At 38.5% G+C, this 25,191-nt stretch overlaps 1 protein-coding gene across 11 annotated transcripts in view; it reads left to right on the plus strand.

Moving 5' to 3' along the window:
• Window positions 1-22,735, plus strand: part of LOC149256953 (putative uridine nucleosidase 2) — a 209,768-nt gene extending 187,033 nt beyond the window's left edge. For all 11 annotated transcript variants that reach the window (XM_089413263.1, XM_089413255.1, XM_089413242.1 and 8 more), the window contains 4 exons: window positions 20,684-20,780; window positions 21,020-21,127; window positions 21,360-21,495; window positions 22,260-22,735. In XM_089413263.1, the coding sequence (XP_089269389.1) occupies window positions 20,684-20,780; window positions 21,020-21,127; window positions 21,360-21,495; window positions 22,260-22,368 (450 nt within the window). In that variant the 3' untranslated portion in view covers window positions 22,369-22,735. The remainder of the gene's footprint in view (window positions 1-20,683; window positions 20,781-21,019; window positions 21,128-21,359; window positions 21,496-22,259) is intronic.
• Window positions 22,736-25,191: the final 2,456 nt, after the last annotated feature.

Genomic DNA, 25,191 nt, shown 5'->3' on the forward strand with positions numbered 1-25,191 from the left:
ACGGTGACCTGATTATAAACTAGTTCAGTAGAGCGAACTTGTACAACATGCCACGTGTCACTGTTTCGACCTTAGTACCTAAAACTAATACACAGAAAACTACAAGCCATCCTCTTTCTGAAACTTCTTACGAAATTTCAATCTGATGCTCAAAACAAAAGTTATGACAATTTTCCCCAGGTCACCTGTTTGGAATGTAATTCGGGAGTCTGCAAAAACCCTAACTTCCTCAGATCATATCTCTGCAAATATAGCGAGACAAGCTCTAAAATTTGGACCCAAAGTTTAGAACGATTTCGGCTCAAATGGGTTTTTATTGTAGCTTCTAAAACGTTGCAGAAAAAAGGTTATAGTGAAAATGCCACGATGACCTGTTTGGAGCAGCGAAACCCTAGAATCCAAAGCTCTGATACCAAATGTTAGGAAACCAGCTCACAAAAACATAGAAAAGATAGATTAATGCCTTAGAATTCAGCCTCTTCGAGGGGGCAACCTCATTTACATTACACAAATGAACAATTCTTGGATGATACAAATGACTAAACCTCCCTTCTATATATAGGAGTCTAAGGCATCACAATATAATCAAGTCGACATAACAGTAATAACATAAAGGCACAATAATAACAATAGGGGGTTTCTATGGGGCATACTAATAACAATATGGAGACAATAGGGGCACAATAACAACAATAAGGGATACAATGACAATAGTAATGGAGGAATCACTAGTATTATAGGGGCCTAACCAAATGTCAAGTTCATTATAACACATGACGAGTCTTTGAGACAATCTGGCTTAAAAATACAAAGGAACAGTTTTACATATGTTTCTCTAGTTATTCTCAAGAGAAAAAGTAAAGCAACTCTAATGTTTAAGCATTGACTGCCACATACAATATGCACACACAAATCTTCTGCGATATATATACTTAAACATCAAAAGAAATACTCGTCAGCATGACATCCCAGATATCACCCTTACATCGAGGTGCCACATGCTTACTTAACCCATCAAGGGATTGCTCCAGTATCTCAATTAAGAATATCGGTGTTAAGTATGTCTTTGGCCTTTCTTCCTGCGAAGGTTTCAACTTAGGCTCATGTTTGGTGGGTAGTTCAACATATTTTTCTACCGACTTTGTATTCCCCAACCCCAGGGAATGTTGGAACTCCAATAAAAATAGTCTTCAAAGCTCCTAGAACTTTCCCAAGCTCCCGTTGCAGCTCCCGCTGAAAAGGGAATGTTCCCATACAGTTCCAAAGCTCCTGGGAGCGCGAGAACCATTGGAATGGGTTTCCCAACTCTTGGGAGCGGTTCCCATGTAACATAGCACATAACTCATATGTGACTCAATATGATCTAGTAAACCAAGTGATTTATAATAAAATAATTAAGCCAATTAGCTTAAATTATTCTCAAACCACTTTTACAACAGACTTGACTAAAACGCTAGGAATCACCAAATAATCCAACAATAATTTTCACCCTAGCCTTGGGGGCTTAAGTTGGAGGGAAAAAACTCTTTTGCTTAGCCATGTCGATAAACACAGATAATCAGTGAGGTTAAAAAACCTCCTAGGATGGATTTCGTCATAAAATTATAGGTTTACTTAAGTTGTTACATAGACTCAAGGTTTCACTAAGATCATTTACATTACATAACTTGCAAAATGGGATAACCATGACACATGGACTGCTGATAATGTGATCTGATCGTGTTGAAAAAATTGGTACTTCTGCTTCTCTGAAACTTTGACAATTTGAGTGCAACAGGAGTCAACATCTTGCTTATTACCAATTAAATTCCAAGTAACCAAATGGACAATCACTACTTGAATGCTTCATTAACCTATATGCTATGCAAATCCTAAGACCTAGGTGTGATGCAAGAATCTTGGTTACTTTTAATCTATGTTGCACGGGTTCCCGCACCCGGGGGTGGGGTTCTCGAACCCGTCCCGGGTTCCCGCACCCAAGTACCGGATTCGGGTACGGGTTCTTCCCAGAAGAACCCAGAAGAACCGGGTTCTTCCATGAAGAACCGGGTTCTTCAAAAAAAAAAATTGGGTTCTTTTCCTTTAATGGGTTCTTGGATTCTTGGGTTCTTCAGGTTCTTCGGGTTGGGTTCTTTGGGTTCTTTTAAAGGCTTGCCGGAATGAATGTCACAATTTCTTGTTGTTTCGGGTTGTCTGCAACATGAGCCACAACAGTCAGTGCACTTTTATACACTCAATTTGCCTCCTACAGCTCCGGCATAGTCCCTCCTCCTTGTTGTTGTCAAACGCTGAGCTGTAGGGCTTGATTCATGCCACTATTTACACAAAACAGCTCACTGTTCACTAAGGAACAGACCTCGTCCTCCCTATGCAGACTCCTGTACCCAACCGAAGCCCTACACAGAGATGACAATTCCACAAACTTACCTCTACTCAGCCCAGACTTGTTAAATTTTTAATTTTTTATACTATATACTATAATATGAGAAGTATACGTTTCAGTTCTTTTAACCTGAAATAGTTGCAATTAGATTAATAAAGCGCAGAAAATCTTCATCATTTTTTGCATTAATGAATGGCATTACATAAATGCATTCATACACTGAATATAGCTTTGTGCTATTCTTTACAATATAAACCGTTCAGTGAGAATGTATTTCAACTCAATCATCTACACAACATTCAAGCCAGTTCATTATCTACCCTCTAACAATGGTGTTGCTTGCCCTTGCAATGTAATTTCACCATGGATCAACAAAATCCAATTAAATGGTTCAGAATTTGTTCAGGAAAAAGTAAAACAGTTCATAGTATATATATTTTAATTTTTGAAAAATTGAATCATTATATTAACATATAAATTCTGTGGTTTTTTTTTAGGCTTGTGGCTACATTAAAGTATAAATTATGGCTGCTGGCAGCATATATTTCACTGCTGTCCCACCAAACACACAAGGCAGCCCAATAAAATAAAGTTTAAAATGTTGAGTCTTTGAGAACTTAGAATACTTTAGGATTTTTGAGCGTACTCCTGAGTTTGTAGGAAACTTGGCTATTGTATCTCAGTCACCTGTGTGTGACAAAATCTGTCCCATACCATGATTCATGTTAATATGTAAACAATGAACAGTTTTTTGGCGATAAATTTTGAAATTTCAATGTCAATGTTGAATGTTCAATGATGTGCATGTTTAAATTATTATCATTAAAGTTTTCTTGTTTAAAGTTGAAAAAATATACAAATTCAAATTTCATATATATTATTAATTTATTAATTATAAATTTATAATTTATAAAATATAATTATTAAAATTTAATATTATTATATTACCCGACGAACCCACGCACCCTGTTTCCAAAAATGTCGTCCCCGTCCCCGTCCCCGTCCCCGAACCCACGTTTCCTGGCAACATAGCTTTTAATTATATGCCTATTCTAGGTATAACATTCCTCTTAACTATTTTGGAATTACTCTAGAGTCGGTTGTGGGATGGAAGTCAACAGGAAGAAAGCAAAGGCTTGGTTAATGATAACTCCCCTTGTGTTCCAACCACCCAATGCCTCCGACGGTGTAGAAACTATGGCTCTGACAAGTTCCTGAAGCTAAATTGAGAAAGGGGTGGCCCTAAATATCTATCAACCAAACCTATGCTTGGAGGTAAGTTATTAATGCAACTAGACTTAGAATGCTCATGCAAAGTTGTGGGTGATTCTTAGGTTAAGGTTGCTTAATGTTTAAGTACTTTAGTTATGATTAGCCTTCAATTATGACAATGAATACTTATTAATGAAAATCAAGAGACAATCTTTTAGCCACAAGAAGAATGTGTCAACAAGATACAACAATGCCCACAATTATTCAACAACTATGGGATGTGCTCAAATCCCGTAATAACTTGTTTTATGATAATTAGAGCACTAAGAATAATTTGATCAATGTTTTACAAGATACCACAATGCTTAATGATTCACCAAAATAGAGAGACCACAATAGGGATCTACTTGCAATAATTAGATCAATTAGAACAACACAAGATGCCAACCAATTTGAAACTTCTCAAGATATGCACCTAGACTAAAATTGGATGCAATTATCTTGGTTAATTTTAATCTAAATGCCTAATCTAGGTGAGATATCTTCTTCTTGAGCTCTTGCCAAAGGGTAAAAATTGGGGTGACTGTAAGAAAGAGGGGTTGAGGACACAATGATGTTGTTAACGATACCCTTCCCCTGAGACTTACTAGCTAGTGTGTGCCTTCGTTTCTACAAGGGGACAAACCACCATCATAACTGCAGGGTCACACATCTTTACCTTACTTCGTACCAATTGGAAGAACTTTCCAAGAAAGTCTTTTTCCTATGATTTCTATCAACCAAGCTTATGCTTGGAGGTTAATTTGTTTAAAATGCAACTAAATTAGAATGCCTAATATGATATGCAAGTGAGTTTGCAAGTGCTATGTAAAAGATAGAATTGCTTCAAGTAAATATGCTCCACAAGATCACTTGTATATTTGCTCAAGTAAACATAAGATGCATAAGCTTCATGAACACTTAAAATTTAGTTGCTAAAGATAAATGATGAACCAATAACAAACTAAAGCAAATGAAGCTTGAAATGTTTGTGCTTACAAAATGAGACAATAAAACACATTTAAAATTTATCAATGTAAATTGCAATGCTTTGAAAATGAATTGAGATAATATTGATGCCCATAATAGCTTTGCAAAAAGAACTTTAAACTTGAGAAAAAAAAGATTAGTTTGACATGAAAGTAAATAGTTGTTTTGGAAAATATACTTGTCCAATACACAATGTTTCAATATACTCAAAATGGAAATGTGTCATAACAATAAAGCATGAATTATTTAGACAAGTGCCAAGCTAAATCTATTGAAGTTTGCTAAAAATAATAGAGATGCTTGCATAAAGTAAGAGTAAATTGCTTTGCAAATGGAAATGTAAACTTGAAACTTGTAGCAGCAATGATAAGTGGTGCAAGCTTAAAACATGTAGCAAACTTGAAGAAAAAAATGTGATTTGTGTTACTTCCTGATTAAAGCATGAATGTGATGTGAAAGAAAATGGAAATCTCAAAGCCAACAAGTCAATCCAACCGCAAATTATCTCCCTAAAATGGAGAGATAGGGATGCTAATGGGTATGACCCATGCTCCCACAAAAGAGAAATTTTATTATTATGGTTTACAATGATGGTTAGAGCCTTTTAGAGGGTCGCCCAAGGAATTGATGGGAAAATACATTGTGAGGTCTTGAAAGAACAAGGAAATCCCTTCAAGTATGGGAGCCTCGAAAGAGATGAAGAGACTCTACAATTAGAGAATAGAAACTCCAAAATGATGTTGATTTGGGGTAGCATTGGATGTTCTCTAGCAACGAAAATTGGTGGAGAGGCTAAAGCACATGAGATCTTCAATATCCAGAAATGGTTTGGGCAGAATCTAACCAGTTTGGGAGATATTAATATAATTAATATTTTTAATGGAGTCCCTAAGTCTAAACTTAGGGAAAATAAAATATTAATGTGAGTTAATATAAAACTGAGTTAGAATGGTCTAAAACCTGATCTAATCTTAGCCGTTGATTAGGGACTTAATCTAGAGTGTTGAATTGTCAACGAGAAAAGTATAAGAGGAGGCTTGAGGTTCACTTGGAGAATACACCGAGTTGATCAAGAATTCGATTTTCTAGGGCAAGTCTTGTTGAGGAAATCAAAGGAGTGATTAGAGTTGCAACTGAGGGGTAGTGAATACAGTAGTAGAGAGGCAGAGATAGTACTAGGAGCATCAATGCAGAAGCCGAGAGAGGGTTGATGCAGAGCCAGCTAGAGGCCACGCAGAGGCAACCAAGAGCTGCGTAGAGGCTGAGGAGGACCAGCATGGGAGTTTCAGAGGCTCTAGACGCTGACGCAGAGCCCAGAGAGGCTGACGCTGGGCCAGAGACGCTGACGCAGACCCTAAAGGTTGACGTTGGGAGATTTTGTGGGGCAGATTGGGGCTGATATCTGTCTTCGACTGAGAGGTACTACTGTCGAGGGCATTCTCTATTGGGTGAGCCATTTCTGGCACCCAGATTGTATTCTGAAACTGCTTAATAATAAAACCCTCAGATAGCGGCACCAGTTTTCCCACATTGGGTTTTTCCGGGGACATTAGTCCAAAAATAACAGTGTGACTTGTGTGCTTGTTTTTCCTTCAGTTGATGATCTGTATGTGTTGAGATTGTACTTGTATTTATTTTCAATGTTTACATGGTAAATAACTTGTTAATTAACAGAAAAAGTAAGAAGAAATAAATCAAAAAGTACACGAAAGGATTTCTAATAGTTAGACTTAGAAATTCCAACAAATGATACACAGCTTAGCATCTTTCACAAACTCTCCTAATGCCCACGACCTCCTTGGAATGGGACTTGAAGCTTGAAAGGACCTACAAGAAAGAATGTTAGGGTTACAAAACTAAAAAAAATGTTAGTGTGAAAAAAAGAACATGTAAGTGGGTGATAGTGCTACAAAATTATATACAAAAAACTAAATCAAGTGATGGGAAAAGACCCTATCACTTGTCTAGTTTGTAAGAAACTCTTGACTAGCTAGGTAAAGAGATGAAAGCACAAGATCAAAAGATATAAAGGATTTTTTGATATTTTGACTTATGCATAAACTATGTAAAAAGAGAACCTTGCAAGAACAAGTATTTTTAATTATTAGACTTGTAAAATTCAAATAACGATGAGAGCTCTTTGAAAACAATGCCAAGTGTGGGTTGGTCTCTTGAAAACTTCCCCTCGCGCTTGCTAGTTTATTCAACAATGATCCTTTACAAAACTTCTAACGCGCATTAGCTCATATGGATTAAATCAATAAACAATGGTGAGATAACTCAAGGAATTTATATGAAAACAACTAGAGGTAGTCTACACTTATAGCATATTCATAAACCAATTGTAAATGTAATATACAATTCTATAAAAGCATATGAGAAAATGAAATACAATTCAAAGACACAAGTAGAGAGAAGTATACCATCAATGAACCAAGTGCATGCTCCAGTGGAATAACAATCATAAATGAACCCCAAAGTCTTTATTAAAATGAAGAACAAGAGTACATAGAAGCAGAGCTTCCCCGAGCACAATAGCTCATTTCAAATATACACAATATGGGAGCCCAAGGCTCAATTATATAGGAGAATGGGTGGAGATCCCAATGAAGAACCAAATGCCAAGTGTGATGATGACAATCCCAAAGCTCCCTCATGCAATTCGAATTCCCCAGAGAGGCCCACACAATCCTTGAGAGGAGCTAATTCATTGTTGAAGAGGGACAAGTGTATATGGGAATGGAGTGGTAGGAGACCACTCTCCACTCATCTTCAGTGAAACTCCAAGTCAAAGCCCACCAAAAAGATGACTCACCAAGGCAATTCGAATTCCTTTCCTCAATAAATATGTTTTCCCTTTGAGAAACTCGTGGTCCCCTCAAAAAATTTGATTTTCTTTGAGCACATGTATTTTCCTTGATTTTAGGAGTCAACATCACCTTAGAACTTCACTTTAACTCCTCCATGATTTTCCACCTCATTTCCACATCATTTAGCATGTGTGGATATTTATTTTCTCCATTTATTTAATTGTTGACTTAATTTATTGCCACTTTTTCCAATAAACTTACGAAAAGTGTGTTTTGATGGTCAAGAACACATTTTTAACCGCTCAAAGTGTGTCATAGTAGAAATTTGAGGGTGAGAGGTGCAATTTTTATAACTCGTACCCCATACAACTTCTCAAGACATCACTTATTACATTTCATATACAAATTTTATTCTAATTTCCACTCCGCAGGAAAGTTTAAAAATTAATAAATGACCCTTTAGATCTAATCAAATTCCATGAAATTTTTTGTGTGATCTAGTATGGTAATATGCAATAACACTAGACCCTAGGACTCACCATCAAGCCGCACTCCAGCTTTGTGGTTATGCTTGGAGGAAAATTTCAATTAATTATCAATTCCTCGTAAGGAGATGATAATTAACCAAGTGAAAAAACCTCCTAGAGTAATACTCACCTGATGATAAGGTCCCAGGCTACCCAGGTCTGTTACATGAATTGACCCCTCATACTAGTATCACTTTTACATTCTCGCTGCAGGGATTGTAAAATTTGAGTACAATAGAAAATGATAAGAAGAAGAAGTAGGGTTGAAAAAATCTGGTAGTATGATGATTTCTGATGGTACAAGCAGTCTTGGTACATGGGCATGGAGTCTTCAGATAATCTTCAGGTGCCACTCCAGGGATCAACAGACCCTAGTAAGTGGTTTATACTTCTAAAGGGAGTGACATGTCCATGGTACATCCATCAAGTGGTAGGTGGCATGTGATATAATGGCAGAACGAAATGGGGCATCAGGGGAAGGCTCCAAGCCACATGCCACAATACAAGGGTAGACATAATAAGGGAAGCCCACACTTGGGTGTATGAATGTAGGAGGGAGCAATTGTGGTAAATGAGTTACCCCGACCTTTGTTTTTGCACCCTTCTTCATATGTTTTTTTTCTTTTATTGATTTTCTTTCATAACTGCTCGAGGCTTGAGGGGATGAGATCATAATGTGTAAGATGTAGCAGTGGATACCCCCTTTACGGTGGGGCAGTTCATCGCCCACCAGGGGTTGCGATAGGCATGGATTCCTTAATGATGAAAGGGATCAATATGAGGGACCCTAGGAACTAGGGTGATGGCCATAATGAAAGGGTTAGAGCTCATGTTTGGCTTTTGCCCAAATACTAAATGTATATGTCCCGATCATCTTTTGCATTTTTTGGTACTTTTCTTGGTGAGAGTGGCCAAATTATGCCTTTTATTTTTCTTTTCGCTGCATCAACCTCCAGGGCATCGTTCCAGGCTCAACCCAAAGTGTGGACAAGGGGAGGGGGAAGCTAACTCCTTGTGGACCCAATGAACAAATGTGGACCCGGATAGGAAAAGTGATGAATGGGGTTGTAATAAGCGGAAGGGGGTGATATATATATGGTGTCGAGAAGCGAGACCACGCAACCGAAATCGGGGTTTCTCATATAGTGTCATCCCTAAAGCTTAGTAGCCAATAAAGGAGATCCCACGGGACTAGGATACAAGGTTAACCATCAGAGGAGACAAGAGTACAGACCTAGCCCACACTTTTCGTCGAATGCCCCCACTAATCCATGTCCTAAAGTGTCCATGATAAGTAAACAAAAATACCCAACTATACAATGAAAATACATACCTTTGGGGTCAAAGGGCCCATCTTCAAACATACAATCATAACAGATGGGTGAGGAATCACATGGTTGGCTCAGGTGGTGGAGAAAATGGCACATCAAGCTATCTGGTGGCTATTAGCTATCGGTTGAGGACCAGATAGGAGAAAATTCCCTAAGGATATCACACACAAAGTGGTGGGTAACAGACCCTTTGCTTGAGCCTTTTTTGGATTTGCCCTTTCCTACAAGAGCAACATTCTCGTCATCCTCATGCTTCTGGATTTTATTGTTGCTACCACTTACAAGGCTCAACCTAAGCTATTCTTGAGTGAAATCATTCTACAAACGATCCTAGGCAAGTCAGTCTTGTCGTCCATTAATTACTTGGATACACACATCCCACTACTTTGAGAACCCATTTAGAACAGTTCTCACGAGATCATCATCATTTATCTTCTCTTTGACATTTGCTAATTCGTCTTTGACTCGTCCTAACCTGACAATGTCTTCTCCCTTGTTATGTCTAGTGTTTCTTAGCTTCTCTCTAAGGATCAATTTATTCTTTACAATAGCATTTTGAAACAACTTCGTTATGGCATCCCACATATTCTTACACCTAACCAATTCTGCAATATGGGGAACGACATGATATTTAACCTCGTCTTGGATAATATGCCCAGCTTTGGCATCCCTCCTTGTGGTAGGTCACTAATTGCGCCAAATCTGTCAGTACAAGAACAATGTCGTAGCATACTCCTTTAGTCCATGCTCCTATAACAATAATAAAATTATGGATTTCCAGATACCAAAGTTCGATGCACCATCAAGTGTGTCCCGATCCCTCAATCAACTGAAGCGATTTTTGAAACCCTCAAACAATAAACCCCAATAAATCTAAAGAGATTTGTGTAAAACCTTTGATTTCTCCTTCGAAACCCTTGTGCTCAGATAACCAATATCCTCAATGCTTCATTGCTTCAGTGCTCAGATACCATGTGAAATTCTGGCTAACCAGAAGGTGCTATTAACCAAATTAAATATTTTCTATTACTTGTTCACGACAAGTTAATTCTTTTATTGGAATTAATGAATAATAACATGAACAACACCATTCACAAAAAAAAGTTGCAGCAAAACATGTGTGAAAACAATCACACAATTGACACAAGTATTTCTGGACAAATGTCCCTAGAAAAACCCCAATGTCGAGAAAACTAGTTTTCAAAGTTTAGGGTTATATTATTGTCTTCAGTAAAAACTATTATTGAGAAATTACAATGCTTACCTGACACTAGCTCTGACAATATTTTATCTTCACTTATGCTAATCAAATTAACCAAAAGAAACCCCATGGATTCCCTTTTTGCAATTCACACTTCCGGATCCAAGTGGCTCTGGAGAAGCTGAAAAATAAAATTCAATAGGAATATCACCAAGTTGTAATGCTCGTTGTTGTAATTCTAGTGGCGCAAACGACACTCAAATCCAAGTCTGTATGGTCAACTTATGACCGTCGAAAGTTTGCAAGTTACACAGGAAAATGGGACCCACTAGGCTTATGTGGTGGTTGATTGGTCAATAGGTCCAATGACACATGGCACTCCAGCATTGCCCTCCTAGCCCTGCACACAAAAAACACGAATATTAAATAAAAAAATTTAATATTAAAATCATGGTTTTAAAAACCATATAAAACAAATATTTTAAATAACCATATAACAAAAGACAAACAAAATATGGTTATTTTATTAAACAAGAAAATATGGCTATTAAAAATGGGCATCGTCCAACCCATATAAAGCCATTCAACTAAATATATGTGGTTATCATATAAAACAAATATTGTTTCACCATCCAACAAATTTTATATGGTGGGAAAATTGGGTATAAACCATATGGTGATATAGTTAAAAACAAATAAAAAAACCATATATGTATATTAAGCGATTGAAGGCTCCAACAACATTGGCGGTGGTTATGAATTGTTCCAAACTTTTGGTTAAAACAAAATTCAAACTGTTGTGTATTAAAATAATCACCACGTGATTTGAATCATAACGAATTGCCAACCGAAAGCCCATTATAACATAAGCCAACCAATTTGCCAATTATCAGGACCATTGTTTTATCTGCCGACAGTATATTACTTAAAGCCTCAGTTATTTGTGGCATGAGCCATGAACAAGTGCTAAGATGAACCGTGAATGGGAGCGGACGTCGTGAACGAGCTACGGAACCTAGCCTAGGGGCACAATTTTTGAGACAGAGAATATTCCACAGTGTATTCCCATGCACAATCTTGTGAAGGAATCTTTAGATTCCCTTGGAGTTGATTTTTGAGAGAGACAAAATTATGCCAAGTTTATATTCAAATTCACTGAAATTTTGCCAGGAGTCTGATGGCGTGATCGGTTTTCTGATTTGGGTAGCGTATTTTTTAAGAGCATAATTTTTAGGGAAGAACCATGAATGTGGGACCTTAACGCAGGTATCTGCATGGAATCTGAAAGATTCCCTGGAGGCTTGAAATTGACAGTTTTAGAACCAGGCCAACTTTATAATCATTTTTCTCGATTTTTCACAAGGAATGTTATGGTGTGATCAATTTCTTCATCTGAATAGCCTAATTTCAGTGAACTCACAGAAGAGAATCCTTAAGGAATCTTTGAGATTCTCGGGGAGCCCAAATTTGACCAAGTCAGAAAGGGGTCGAGTTTATAGTCAAATTTCATGATTTTTTGCCAGGAATTCAACCATGCAGTCCGTTTCTTCAGCAGAGATGTGCATTTTCAGGCCATCCCTGGAAGTGGAGGTATAAGATGCATTGATGCCATGTCTTCTTTTGATTTTTGCTGAGATGATGATTTGATGTTGAGATCCTTGTTTGCCATTTTGTTGGAGGATCCTTGTATGCCACTTCATGTGAGAGTTTGATATTTTGTCATGTTGAAGGAGAACTTATATGAGTGAGAGTTCTTATAGAAAAACGTCTCGTGGAGAGACATGCCACTCTAGTTAAGGAAGTTCATCCTTGTATTTGACAAAGAATGCATCATGTACTCATCATCATCTTGCAGCAATTAATGAAGTAGCCTCCCCACTCTTGACACCGGGCCATAAGACGTAACCCACACTGGGGGAACTCCATTATCAACTTGGTTGTGTTCTTTGATTTGATGCTTGACTTTATGTTTCCTCGTCTTTAAAGTATGCACATGTGGTTTTCCATACTCTTTCACATGCAATTTTGCTAACATCGCAGAAGTAAAAAATCTTGGTTAATTTCAGTAGCTAAGAGAATCTGGATCACTTCCTCCAGCAGCGCACACTAGCACTCTAGCAATTCGCATAGGACTTTCGACAATTCGCATTATCTCCTGACAAACTTGCACTACCCTCTGGAAACTTGATTTGCCTCCTGGAAAACTCAAATGTCATTTGGCAAACACGTACTAGCCTCTGGAAGACTTGCACTACCCTCTGGAAACTTGATTTGCCTCCTGGAAAACTCAAATGTCATTTGGAAAACACGTACTAGCCTCTGGAAGACTTGCACTACCTCCCGGAAATAATTTCGACCTCTACTCCTGTAAATTTACTACGAAACTCGGCCTCCTCCTGAAGCTCATAGCCTCACTAGAACAACTTAGCCTCCTGCAGAAAACAATTGTGAGTAAAAACCTCCAAAAGAACTCCTCTAGAAGATCTCTTCCCAATCACTGCTACTAAAACCCTCATGGTGTCTCACTAAAAAATCACCCACTCGAATGTGTTGATCTATCTCCAAAGCTGCCCATCGACTTCCCTTTATAATCTCTCATTCACAAATGAATGGCCACAATTAGAATTTAACTTGATCCAATCGATGGCTAAAATCATTTTAGAAACTTTCCACAAGCTTCTAGAGGCAAAGCGATCTTATCCCAACTAATATCAAATAAATTATCCACTTTCCCTAAGTTTAGACTTAGGAAATAATTAAAAAAATACTAATCGACATAATTAAGATATTTTCCCTAGGTGAAACTCAGTTAAAATTACATGGGCTTGGAGATAATTAATTCCTCAGTGTTCTTAGCCTCAATGACACCTCTCAAGACCAAAACACCTATCCGAGCTACAATGTTTAACATTCAAGTCAACTGTGACGAATCTTACATAATGGACTTCACTGGCCCTCCTATATATGATTGTGATGGTGGTTGCAGTGAAGAAGCGCTGCTGTGTGAACCAAATTCTATGGCTGTGAATAAGGGCCTGAGCCAAAATTAATAGCATAAACAGTATGATATAGGTGAGGGTATATTTTACAATGATGTCTCTTTTATTCCAGCCAAGATGCCAAATAGAATTGTTGTCGCGCAGAGTGTCTAAGCATCGCGACAATGTTTAGACCGAGGGCTGTCACCCTGATCCGCGATCTCTCCGTTTAAGCCATCTCCCTAGGCTAAGGGGGGTAGACCCTATGGGATAAAGGAAGACCAACTGGGAACCAGCTGGGTTGGGAGACACAGCGAGGGAATCAAGCACTTGATTGATTTTAAAAATTGATTGAATCTTTTAAGACCAGTGCCTTCGCTAGATGAAGTGAAAACTGAGTAATTGGATTGCTGCTTAGAAAATAGAAATGGAAACAAACCCTTTAACAATAGCTTGAAAATACTCACTGAAGTGTCTGACATTCATTAATCAAGCAATAATGAAAGATAGATGCAGGATATTCATCAGATGCACAATACTTTAACAATGCTTCAACAATTAAATTTTCAGAAGATATAAACCTTGAATGACCACAAAATGCTGACCAGTTCATAAGATGAATCACCACTTTTAGATAGCTAATCTTTAAATAAACATTTAAGCACATTTAACTATAGAGAAGTGAAGCATTGATACCACAAAAGTTCTCCTTTCAAACTTTAGCCTTAGCACAAAAAATTTCAAATTTAACAACTTGATTATTCCTCTAAGTGAACTTCTTTTAAATGTGCTAAGAAAATTTTTATTTCTTATTATTATTTATTTTATTTTAATTAATAAAAATTAAATAAATCCAAACCTAAATAAAAATTTAAAAAACAAATGAAAAGGAAAATCAAATCTAACCTTTTTAATTATATTTTTTTTATTGAAAAAAAATCAAACTAAATGAAATTTAACCAAAATAAAATAAAATAAATCAAACCTGAAATCTAAAATTACCGAAATCTAAACTAACCTTTTTAATTCTAAAAAACTAAGACTCAAACTAAATAAAATCAAAAGTAAAACTAAACTAAATCTAACTCTAAACCTACATCTCTTCTCAGAGATAAGCTACCATCGCCCTAGCTGGTTTATTTCCATTTTTGTTTGTAAGCATATTTCAGTATCTTACGGCTTGGTGAAACAGCGATGGCGAACCCTAGAACCTCTGTCTCCGTGCCCTCGGCCGCCGTCGGCTCTTGGCATGCTCTGTGTGAGAAGGGGTTTGAGAGATCTAAGCTAAGACTTAAGGATTATCTCTCAGAAGCAGATCAGCAGCATGATTTAGCCATGTTCGCCGGCTTGAACCCCAGCAATGATGCCTCCATGCCTCATGCCGCCGCAGGGTTTCAGATTGTTCCGGCTGCGATGGGGACGGAGAGAACTGGGCAAAGACCAAAGGGCTTTCACTCAAACGCAGGCGTACAAGATTCCCAAGCCATCATCACAGGTGCTGCAGATCCAAAAGAACTTGTAATCCTCTTAGCCGAATACTCCCGGAAAGCCTGGACCCGGCCCCCTGTCTCCACGACGCGCCTATGTAGGCCCCTTTCGATGGCTGGAGCAGCGAACAAGATAGATCGTGCAGATCTGTTGGCTTGTCCTTTGTCCAGAGTTTCCAGAAACGAAGGAATGGCGTCTATCAGATGCACGCAGCCCCTGCCACCTAGACAATTGCGGGATCTGATAATTTATCAAGGCAGTTGCCTTTCCTCTCCACAGATCGATTGGGGAAAAAGGCTCTCGGGAACTTCCTCTTCCTTCCAGATTCAAATCAGGCTTCTTTCTGGCAAAACTATGCTTCATTGGGTTTGCCAGACGGATCTAGTGCGGAATCTCAAGCATGCATTGGACATCAAACTGGGGATCCCGTCTGCAGTTCAAAGGCTTCTCTTCGAAGGTAAACATCTTGAGGATCCCTTCCCCATTTCTTCTTACGGCATTGTGAAAGATGCATCTGTTATCTTAACCCTTCGGCTTCGAGGAGGAGCTGTGGGAGAGCCTTCTTCAGCTAAAGCTTTCTCGTATAAAGATGTTGTCCATGCCAAACAGTCTGAAAAGACAGATCCGCCATTGCAGTATTCACCCAAGCCTTTCTTGGTTGACAGAGTGGAGGAAGTCCCCTCAGTTGAGATCTCGTACCCTGATCTTGAAGACGAAACCCAGAAATTGGTTGAAAGGGCCATCATCTGCAGATTCAATGGGCTCTGGCCGCGCTCACAGGATCTGTATGACTGGATCAAAGATAATTGGACTGACCGCTGCAAGGTTTATTTCTGTGCAAAAGGATATTTCATAGTGCTGTTTGACGACCTCGAGCATTGCTACAAGGCCCTCGACGAAGGACCTTGGTTCATGGGAGAAGCTGGCCTCTTCCTCACTCCATGGTTTCCAGACTTTGACCCAGCCACAGCGGTTATCACCAAAGCCCCGGTATGGATCAGACTTCCAAATCTCCCTATTCACCTGTGGCGCACAGAAGTATACAGGCAAATCGGCAATACCTTGGGTAGCTTTCTCACAGGAGACTACAAGAGAGAGAGGCAAGGGCTCTATACACATGCAAGAGTTTGTGTGGAGCTTGATTTAAGCAAGGGATTGCCAAAGTACATCAATCTCAAGATCAAGGACTTTATCTGGACCCAGTTTCTAGAGTACGAAAACACGGCCTTCAGATGCCGTCATTGTCACCTAACAGGGCATCTGCATCACTCTTGCCCAGCGCTGTCAGCAAGAGTGAAAAAGGGCCTCTTCGCTCACTCTAAGCCCAAGCGTTGGGCTCCTTGTCCTCAGCAGCCAGCTGGAAAATCCAGCTCCCCTTGTAAGGAGAAGGAGGAAAGAGAGCCAGAACCAGATCAGACGCAGCAGCCGATGGAACCGCCACCGATCAACATGGGGATCTCCCAGGTCTCAGCAATCTCCCAGAAACGTCCCCATGAGACTTCTTCCTCGGATTCAGAGAAGGAGTCCCCGATGATAGAGAACTCCAGTCTTCAAGTTGTTCTAGCCCATCCTCCCCAGGATGGCTGGACAAAAGTCAACAAAAAGAAAGGGAAAAAACATTGTGGAGCAGTCATTGCCCCGCTGGGGTAACAGCCTGACAGTTTGTCTTTGCTAGCGAATCTGTTGATGTAGTTGAGCTTGTTTCTTCCTCCGAGACCGAGGTTGATGATCCCATCATTTCCGGTCTGTCGGTCTTTTGTTTTTCCTGTAGCTCTGTGATTGTTTCTTTCTTCCGGGACCGAGGTTGATGATTCCATCATTTCCGGTCAGACGGTCTTTTGCCTCTCCAGATTGTACAATATTTTACTTAATAGATTTAGTCTTTTACCGAGAAAAAAAAATCTAACTCTAAACCTAAAACCCAATCGTATCAGATATATGAAATGCTTTGAGTTTGATTTATGCAAGCGTGGGTGTTCGACGGCAGAAGGAGGAGATCACATGGAGGAGAGTCGACGTGAGCAGCTAAGGAGACGTCAAGGGCTTTAAATGTTGTTTGCAGGTGCGGGGATTGCGTGAGAGATGGTGAGAAAACACGTCTGAGGGGAAGAGGAGACAGCATGGGCAGTTCAAGAGGAGATGAGGCCAAGCAACGATGGCGAAGAACGCAGCAACAGCGATGGGAAGAGCATGAATGTGACTGTAAGAAGAAAAGGAATAGTTGTCTGAGGAAAAGGAGGGCATTACATCAAAGAAAGGATGTAATGAGGGCTAGACCACGTGTGGAGGATATTGAACTGTGCGTTGCAGCATGATTGTTTTAGAATGTGCGTATATCTGCTCGGGGTCTAAGGCAGCAAGTAAGGATGATCAGGAAAATGAGGAAGTGACTGCATGTAGGGTGATACGAAGATGCGGATTCACATGGATTTGAAGGACCAATAATGGAGCTAAAAGACACTGGAGCAGCAAGTTGATACAAACAACCAAAATTTCAAAGTTTGTTCTGCGTGCAGGAGCGATGGGGAAGAGAGATCGCAGGTTTGAAGGGACAGCGTGTATGGCGAGGAAGGCAGAACGCTGGAGGGGGCACAGGTAAGAGCGGAATGGGGAGATCAGTGATGGAGAGGTGACTTTGGAGATGACATGATGAGAGTTTGATGGGGAAAGCGTCCTTGTGGGAAACTGAGGCTGCCAGAGGGTTTGCTGGTAGTAATCAAGCAATCACAGCTTACTAAAAAAATTTCGAAAAAAATTCCTGTAATAAAGATGCCCTGGAAACCCTTGAATTTCTCCAAAAAACTTAAAACAAATTTTAAACCCTATGAACCCTTATAAAAATTTTCGTGATTTTCAAACCCTTGAACAACAGAAATGTACACCTGCATAAAACTAGTTCTGAAACAAATATTCCTGTTAGAGCTGATCCTGAGGCCAGATCTTACCCTCCAGGGCCTAGATCTGGCTTCGGACAAAATGTTTTTTCCCGACTTGCAACCTACAATAACAAAAACCGAACACTCAGAAATAAAATGTGCAAGAAACAAAACTAAAAACCATAAAACCAGCTAAATAAATACAATATTCACAGTTTAAAGGCTTTAAATAGCCAGATTTGTCAGTATGCCACAAAAATATTTTTTAAGATTTTGAATTTAAGATGAGGTGCTTCAGAAAACCCTTGATGCCTCAGCAACAGAAATTCTAATGATAAGCCCAGGATTAAAACCAGTTGGGCTCTTTAGAAAATGCAATTCGGGAGTTGGCTGGTTCAGCCAAGAACTTTCCCGAACGCCCGGTAATCTAAAAAGGGTTTTCCTGCACAGCTTAAGTCAACCATTAACAAGGAGGGAGAAAACGATACTAAAATCCAAATCTAATGGAGATACCTATCATCATATTCAGAAATTTAACTATCGTTCAAACCCTAGTGACTAAACAAGATATCACTATTCATAAAGCTATCATCAATGGCTGAAAATAAAATGGAGATACCTGCCATCATATTCAGAAATTTAACTATCGTTCAAACCCTAGTGACTAAACAAGATACATGTGTTTAAAATCACTCTTCATAAAGCTATCATCAATGGCTGAAAATAATATCATGCACAGAAATAAAACATCTTACAGCGTTTCCAGAAGAGTAACACCAGCAAGATTTCAACCACAAAGTCTTTCTTTATTTGCACATGAAAAATGACTACAAGAGAGTTTTCTTTAGCACACGACTTTAAGATCGAATGATCTCAAATGACCCCTAACACCCTATTTAAAGGAAAATTTCCCAAAGGCTAGTTTGAGTGATCCATGTCAAAGTGATCTCGACCGTCGATGAGGATCAAAATCTCTTTTAAACTCATCCGTCGAAATTTTAAAAAATTAAAATCTTGCATTTATTTCCTCAAAACTTTGACTTGTTATTATTTTATTATTTTATTTTATTTTTCAAATTTTTATTTATTTTTTATTTTTATTTTTTTAATTTAATTTTATTTTATTTTTTATTTTTTTAATTATTTTTTTGTTTTTTTATTTTTTATTATTGTTATTGGACCCTCGAACTTAGCCTTTGGAAAAATCACCTAGGACTTAGGACTTATGAGGGGATAAAACATTTTCTAACCCTCAAGACACATTACATCATGACCTTTACAATTTTACATCTCAAGGAAGGGAACCCATTTGACATAGACCCTTATAGACCACCCAGTTCTGCGACACAAATATAATCTAGCAGCTCAAGAAATTTGTAATAACCTAACCAAATAGTTAGGATTATTTCCAAATTACTTTTACATAGACTTGAAGCACACTAGGATTCTCCTAAGATTCTAATGACAAAATCCATTCCGGCTTTGGGGTTAGGCTGAAGGAAAACTCTGCCGACCAGGGGTCGGTGAGACAAAAAACCTTCCAGAACGTAGATCATCACTAGAATATTAGGTTTACCTAGGCAAATACATACATGACACAAATCTGCTAAGATTATTTACAATTTACGCATGCAGACTAAGTTTACAACATAACATGATCGGGTTGATGATGACAATCAAATGGCACGGACATATCAATCAAGTGCTATCCTTTTTGCGAAAAAGGGGGTGTACTGCTATGGGTAGTTGACACGTAGTGGTCAACAAGACTCAAGGCATAGTGAAGGTTTTATTGAAGGGTTTGAAGATCTAAGAAATGCAGATAGTGGAACTTCAACAACATATACTGTTAATCTAGGTAAATTTCAAGTATGTAAAAGTAAAGAGACCTTGATCAGGCTTTCTAATGATATGTCAAAGGCAGTGCCAGGGTCTGTGGAAAATTCAAGCAGCCTTCATTGTGGTAAATTGGTTGGCACACAGTCAGCTATCTATGTGACTCAAATAGTGCCGCATGGCCCTTTGTTGATCAAGAGGAATCTAATGATCAGGCCATGGGTACCCAGGACCTTATACCACAGAAGACATTCTTCAGAAATCAGTCCACAGGTGGAATGATTGCACATCATGTTGGAGTTATGAAGAATATCTTTACCTTTGAAATAGATGTACATCACATTAAGGAGGAGCTTGCTGTGTGTCTCAATAAAGGAAGTGATGGAGGTCTGAAACTGTGTGGCACTAGTCCAGTTTGTGACATTGTTCCAAGAAGACTTGAGGTCATAAATCTGGCCCATTATATTGCATGCAGGACTTTCAGAAAATGCCCAAGTAAGGATGAGTTTTCCGCCTGTTTCTTTGATCCAGATTGGCAGCAGCAAGAGTTTGAACAAGGTCATGTGATCACAGGGACTATCGAGGAAAACTTACCAGAAACCCCAGCTCATGAGCCTTCAGAATTCAACATGGCACTGTTTTCAGTGATTATGAAACATAGAGGAAAAGGACATAGAGTTAGAACTTTCTTCGCTTAGTGAGAGTTTCAGTGGTAAGAAGACACAATTGAGAATGTTAAACTATTCCAAGCATCACTAAAGGTTGTTCTTTGAACTGTTGTTTTTCAAATATGGTAAATTGTCCTTTGACAGTGAACATAGATTTTCATCCAGTACAAGTTAATGGAGAATATTACATGACTCATTTTTGGATAAGAGCTTGTTTCTGAAATAAATATTTTTCAGGAATCCGTCTCATATCATTGTGTAAACGGAATTTTATTGGATGAAATTAATATTTTGGATATTATTGATCCAGATATAACATTTGTTTAAGTGGTTTGACAAATCAGGTTTTTGCCGACCCAGAAGCTGCCGATATTGTATTCACATGTGGAGCAGATATCATAGCTGTTGGAATCAATATTACACATGAAGTTGTTCTGACAGGTTGTCCTTATTTTCCCCCGTACTTAGATGACTCTGTGCTTTTGTTTCCATCAATTTTCATCCTTATAGCATATGAAAACTGTTGTCTATATAAAAGAGGAGTAAAATTGTAGAAATTTGTGTTTTTTCTTTTCCTTTGGGCATGCAAGTTTTCACTGTGATTTCCTTCTGAGATAATTCTCAGTATTTTGTATCCACATATCAAGTTTTTCTATACTGCTAACAATTAATCTCTGCAGATAAAGATCTTGAAGATCTTGCAAGCTCCAGTGGGAAATATGCCAAGTATATTTGCAACATTTTGAAGTTCTATTTTGACTATCATCATGAGGCCTACAATATATGTGGTGAGTATGGAATAGTGAAGTTATGTGCAAATATGGTCAGGTCTAGAATAGACTATACTTTTGGTGGACAAATTAATCATCTATTGGAAGGCTGTCCCTTGTTCAATGCCTGAGATGGTAGACACTTTATGTCAAAAACTAGGGAGCGCATTCAAGAATGTCATATCGAGAATGACTTAGGTTTCAGTTCCCAAGATGGTTGGTTTTTAAGACTTGACTTCTAATGAATCAGGAGCCTATGTTCATGATCCTACTGTGATGTTTGCGGCTATCGATCCCTCACTCATGACATATGCAGAAGGTGTAGTTAGAGTCCAGACAGATGGTATATTCAGGGGCCTCACTCTATTTGATAACACAAAAAAGAGGTCAGTTGTTTTCCATAAGATATGTATTTTGCAATTATGTTGGATCTGTGATGCTAAATCTTTAATTTTGGCTCCAACTTGCTTAACTAGTAGTATGCATCTTTTATTGTGAATTTCCTTTTCAGAGTTTGGTTGTAAATATACTTCAAATTTCTACCTATAGGCAGCATTGTTGCACTTAAGAATATTTGTTTACTGCATCTCATAAGTAAACACATTTTAGACAACCAAGATGAATTGAAAACACATTTCCGTATTGAACCCCAGCTTGTGTTTCCAATTCTTGCCAATTTAGTATGACTGTATGTTAGAAGACATGCCCCACAGATTTCAGGTTGATTAGTAGTATCTCATGTCCTTGTGGTCAACTGTAGAGGGCCTGTTGTTTTTCCCTTATCATGCAGGATTTAAGCTTGTGCATTGTTTTTTTCACACCCTTCATAGACAAAACTAAGACGTATAGGTGTCTAATAAGGATCAGTTGGTATGGTGATAATGAGATTCTATTTTTGACCATAAAAGAATTCGTCTTTCTTTTCATTGCCATCACTAGAAAAAGTGGAGCATATGTAAATTAAGGGGTGAAAATAATGATCCAAAAGAAATTGTCCTTTGGGTACTCTCAGCCCACTAAAACATTTTGTTAACTGCAGTAGTAGTCTTATAATCTGACAGTATGGAAATGATAGCTTATTTACTTAAGTGGCATGCACTTGAACGATTATTAATGTTGATAAAACATAGTGTATTTTGGTCAAGTGCAGGTGGGCCGAAGTTACAGAGTGGTCGAATAAGCCTAGAGTAAAAGTGGCAGTGTCAGTGGATGGTGACAAAATCGTACACTTGCTCAAAGAACGATTGAAGAACTCCTAGATTTAAATTGAATTTTGTCCATTCATAAAAGTTAACTGAAATTCGTTCACCTGATGAATTCTTTTGAAACAGCTCTGAGATCTTGCAGTTCCTTGTATAAGTCATCAAGTTGTTAAGGCTCTATAGTTACGAATTTTTTTTATTTTTCCATTGCTGTTGGTTTGAACTCAAACCACTATCACTTTTTAACCTGCGTGTATCTGGAAGAAACTTGCCACACAGGCTGTGCATGTTTCTGAAAGTGTCAAGTATCAAAATAGGGCTCTTGTGGCCAACAGCCATGCAAAGGTTGAAATACGAAGCATTAATAAGATCCAGAGTCAAAACCTTCGATCTAATATCTATATCAGATTCAGCTTCTCCCTTACATACTTTATTTCATGAACCTAATACATAGAAAAAAATTCCAAAAAAGACGATCAAAAGAAGTGAGCTTCACTATTTAGCAATTTTATTTGTCTGCGACTCCCTGGCTGTGGTATTTTCTTAAAGAGTTAAACAGCTGCCCAAGATGAGCCACTTTCTAAATTGTCTCCATCCATTTTTTTTGTAGGATGTCAATTTGCTATCGTGCCATGTTTCAACTTCTGTTTTTGACTAGGCCATATTTCATTGGAATGTCACTTGTTATTTCCTAAACTGTGGTAAGTCAGAAAGATAACAAGTTCTATCTGGCTATCGGGACTCGGAAGTATAAATTATGTAAAAGAATCCTATTTGTGTGCAAGGAATTTGTTGGTTTTCCTTGATTTGTGAGATAGTCATTTCTTATTTCATATTTCCTAATTATTTATAAATCTTAATGCATCTCCCAATTGCAGAGATGCATCATGTTCTGCCAGAATGTTTATCCACTTCTTTCTGTCACGTCATGAAATCCGAGATTCTTTATTGAAGTAGCATGTGAAGACTTCACCACTAAATGTTCCAAAGAAGTTGCATCCTGTGAAGACTTGATAGGGTATCTATTTTCAGACATGATGTTGTGAAACCATGTAGCATTTCTGACTCCTGTAGCACTTCCTTTTGGACATTTAATCTGGAGTATGTTGTGAATCACTGCAGCATTTTAAAAGCAAACCATTATCTGTCTTATTATAGTTTTAAGAATGTAGTGAATCAAATGGGAGCATGTTGAAGGCATGTTGAACTTCATAACTCTTCATTTAAAAAAAATTAATCTTGAATTCACATGTATGCAATATACCGCTGTAATTTTTTTTTATTTGTATTTACCAAAACGCTCATGATAGTTTCAATTTCAATAACCATGTCTCTCTCCCTTTATGATGACTTTTGGAGCCTCGCCTTACCAAACCTCCTCAAACATATTAGCTGTTTATGTGTAATTTTTGGGAAAACTTCTGAGTATAGCTTTGGAAGTCTATGATTTGCTTCACTTTTCCAAAAGCTAATTCTTGTAGTGTGGACAACTGCTTCTTGTGTGGGTGGTGTTTTAATAGTGTCACAGTTGATTTAGATTTGAGAACTTTTTGGATGATAGGAAAGCATTAAATATTATCAAATGTTTTTTTCACTGTTCTGTTCGATGATGGTGGTTGCAGACTTGCAGTTAAGGGCATTTGCTGCTGGTATGCTTGCTTTTGCGTTTTGCCAAAGCTTTCCTTACGTCGAACTTTAGTATCTCATTTGACCAATGTTATTCTCATTCCAGCAACTTCTGCTTATTGTGTGGATGGATGTTTAATAGTGTCATGGATGATTTAGATTTAAAAACATTGTGGATGGTAGGTGTTACCCCCTCATTTCTAGGGTAATTAGAGGAAAATTTTCTTTAATGATTCTCATCACAGATAATCATCTGATGCTGATATTCAGGATTATCCACAGATAGCTGCCCATAGATTCCTCTTACATCATGCTCAGCTCACTTGATTGATAATAATGGTGCCTCACACACATGAGATACATTTGTCCATTGCTTTATATTAAGTGTTTATGTCCATTAGCGAGAAATTTTTGAATCAACTAGGAGCGGGAATGGAGCAGGCGAGGGTTTCGATCCTTGGTCAGATAACGGAACCCCGAACAGGGCTTGGATAGGCAGATGAGATCTGTGGCCCTGCACAGCTGCCGTCACGGGAGCTTTACCTTCAGCTGGTGCAACTGGCAGATGTAGGTTAACCGGGTTCTGGCATTTTATTTTACTCGGTAAGGTAAAATATCATTACCATCAACTGTTTGTTTGTTTCCGTTCACATTGGTCTGTCGGTGGTCATATACGTTGGAAGTTTTCAACCATGGTTAAACCTGCCGAATTTCTAGCACTGGACCCAGACGTTGAAGATATTCTTTCCATGTGGGGGAAGGAAATAAATTCACAGAATGTGGATTTTTATTTTGGGTCTGTAGAAAGTCCGAGACTGGAGTCTATATCGCAGGTGGAAACCCTTCAGGTATCATCCCCAGGCAAGGGTCCGGACAATGTTATTCAGAACGATGGTTCAGAGGATGGCGCTTTACATATAGAGAAAGAGCCTGAATCGAGAGGGACAAATACGACCAGTTTGCCCACGGTCCCACAGGGCAAAGCTCTGAAAACCAGGTTTTCAAACCCAAAAGGGCTCGAAGAAATAACCCAGTTAGGGTTTCCTACAGACATTGAGAATCCTAGATTCCCCGGAGTTTCTACCTCGCTTTCAAGGATTACCCTTCCAAGAGAGAACCAGGGCCAACTCGAGACCCATACAATCGAGTTAGGCGACTTTTCAACAGGCGGGCAGGAAGGAATTGATGGATTGGATGCGGGAAATTTGTTATCTGGGAAAGACGCTTTGGGAATATCAGGACAGATCCCGTCTT

Source organism: Pinus tabuliformis, chromosome 6 (genome assembly GCF_031772625.1).
Source record: "Pinus tabuliformis cultivar Carrire ecotype Pingquan chromosome 6, CPIR1, whole genome shotgun sequence".
Taxonomy (NCBI): domain Eukaryota; kingdom Viridiplantae; phylum Streptophyta; class Pinopsida; order Pinales; family Pinaceae; genus Pinus; species Pinus tabuliformis.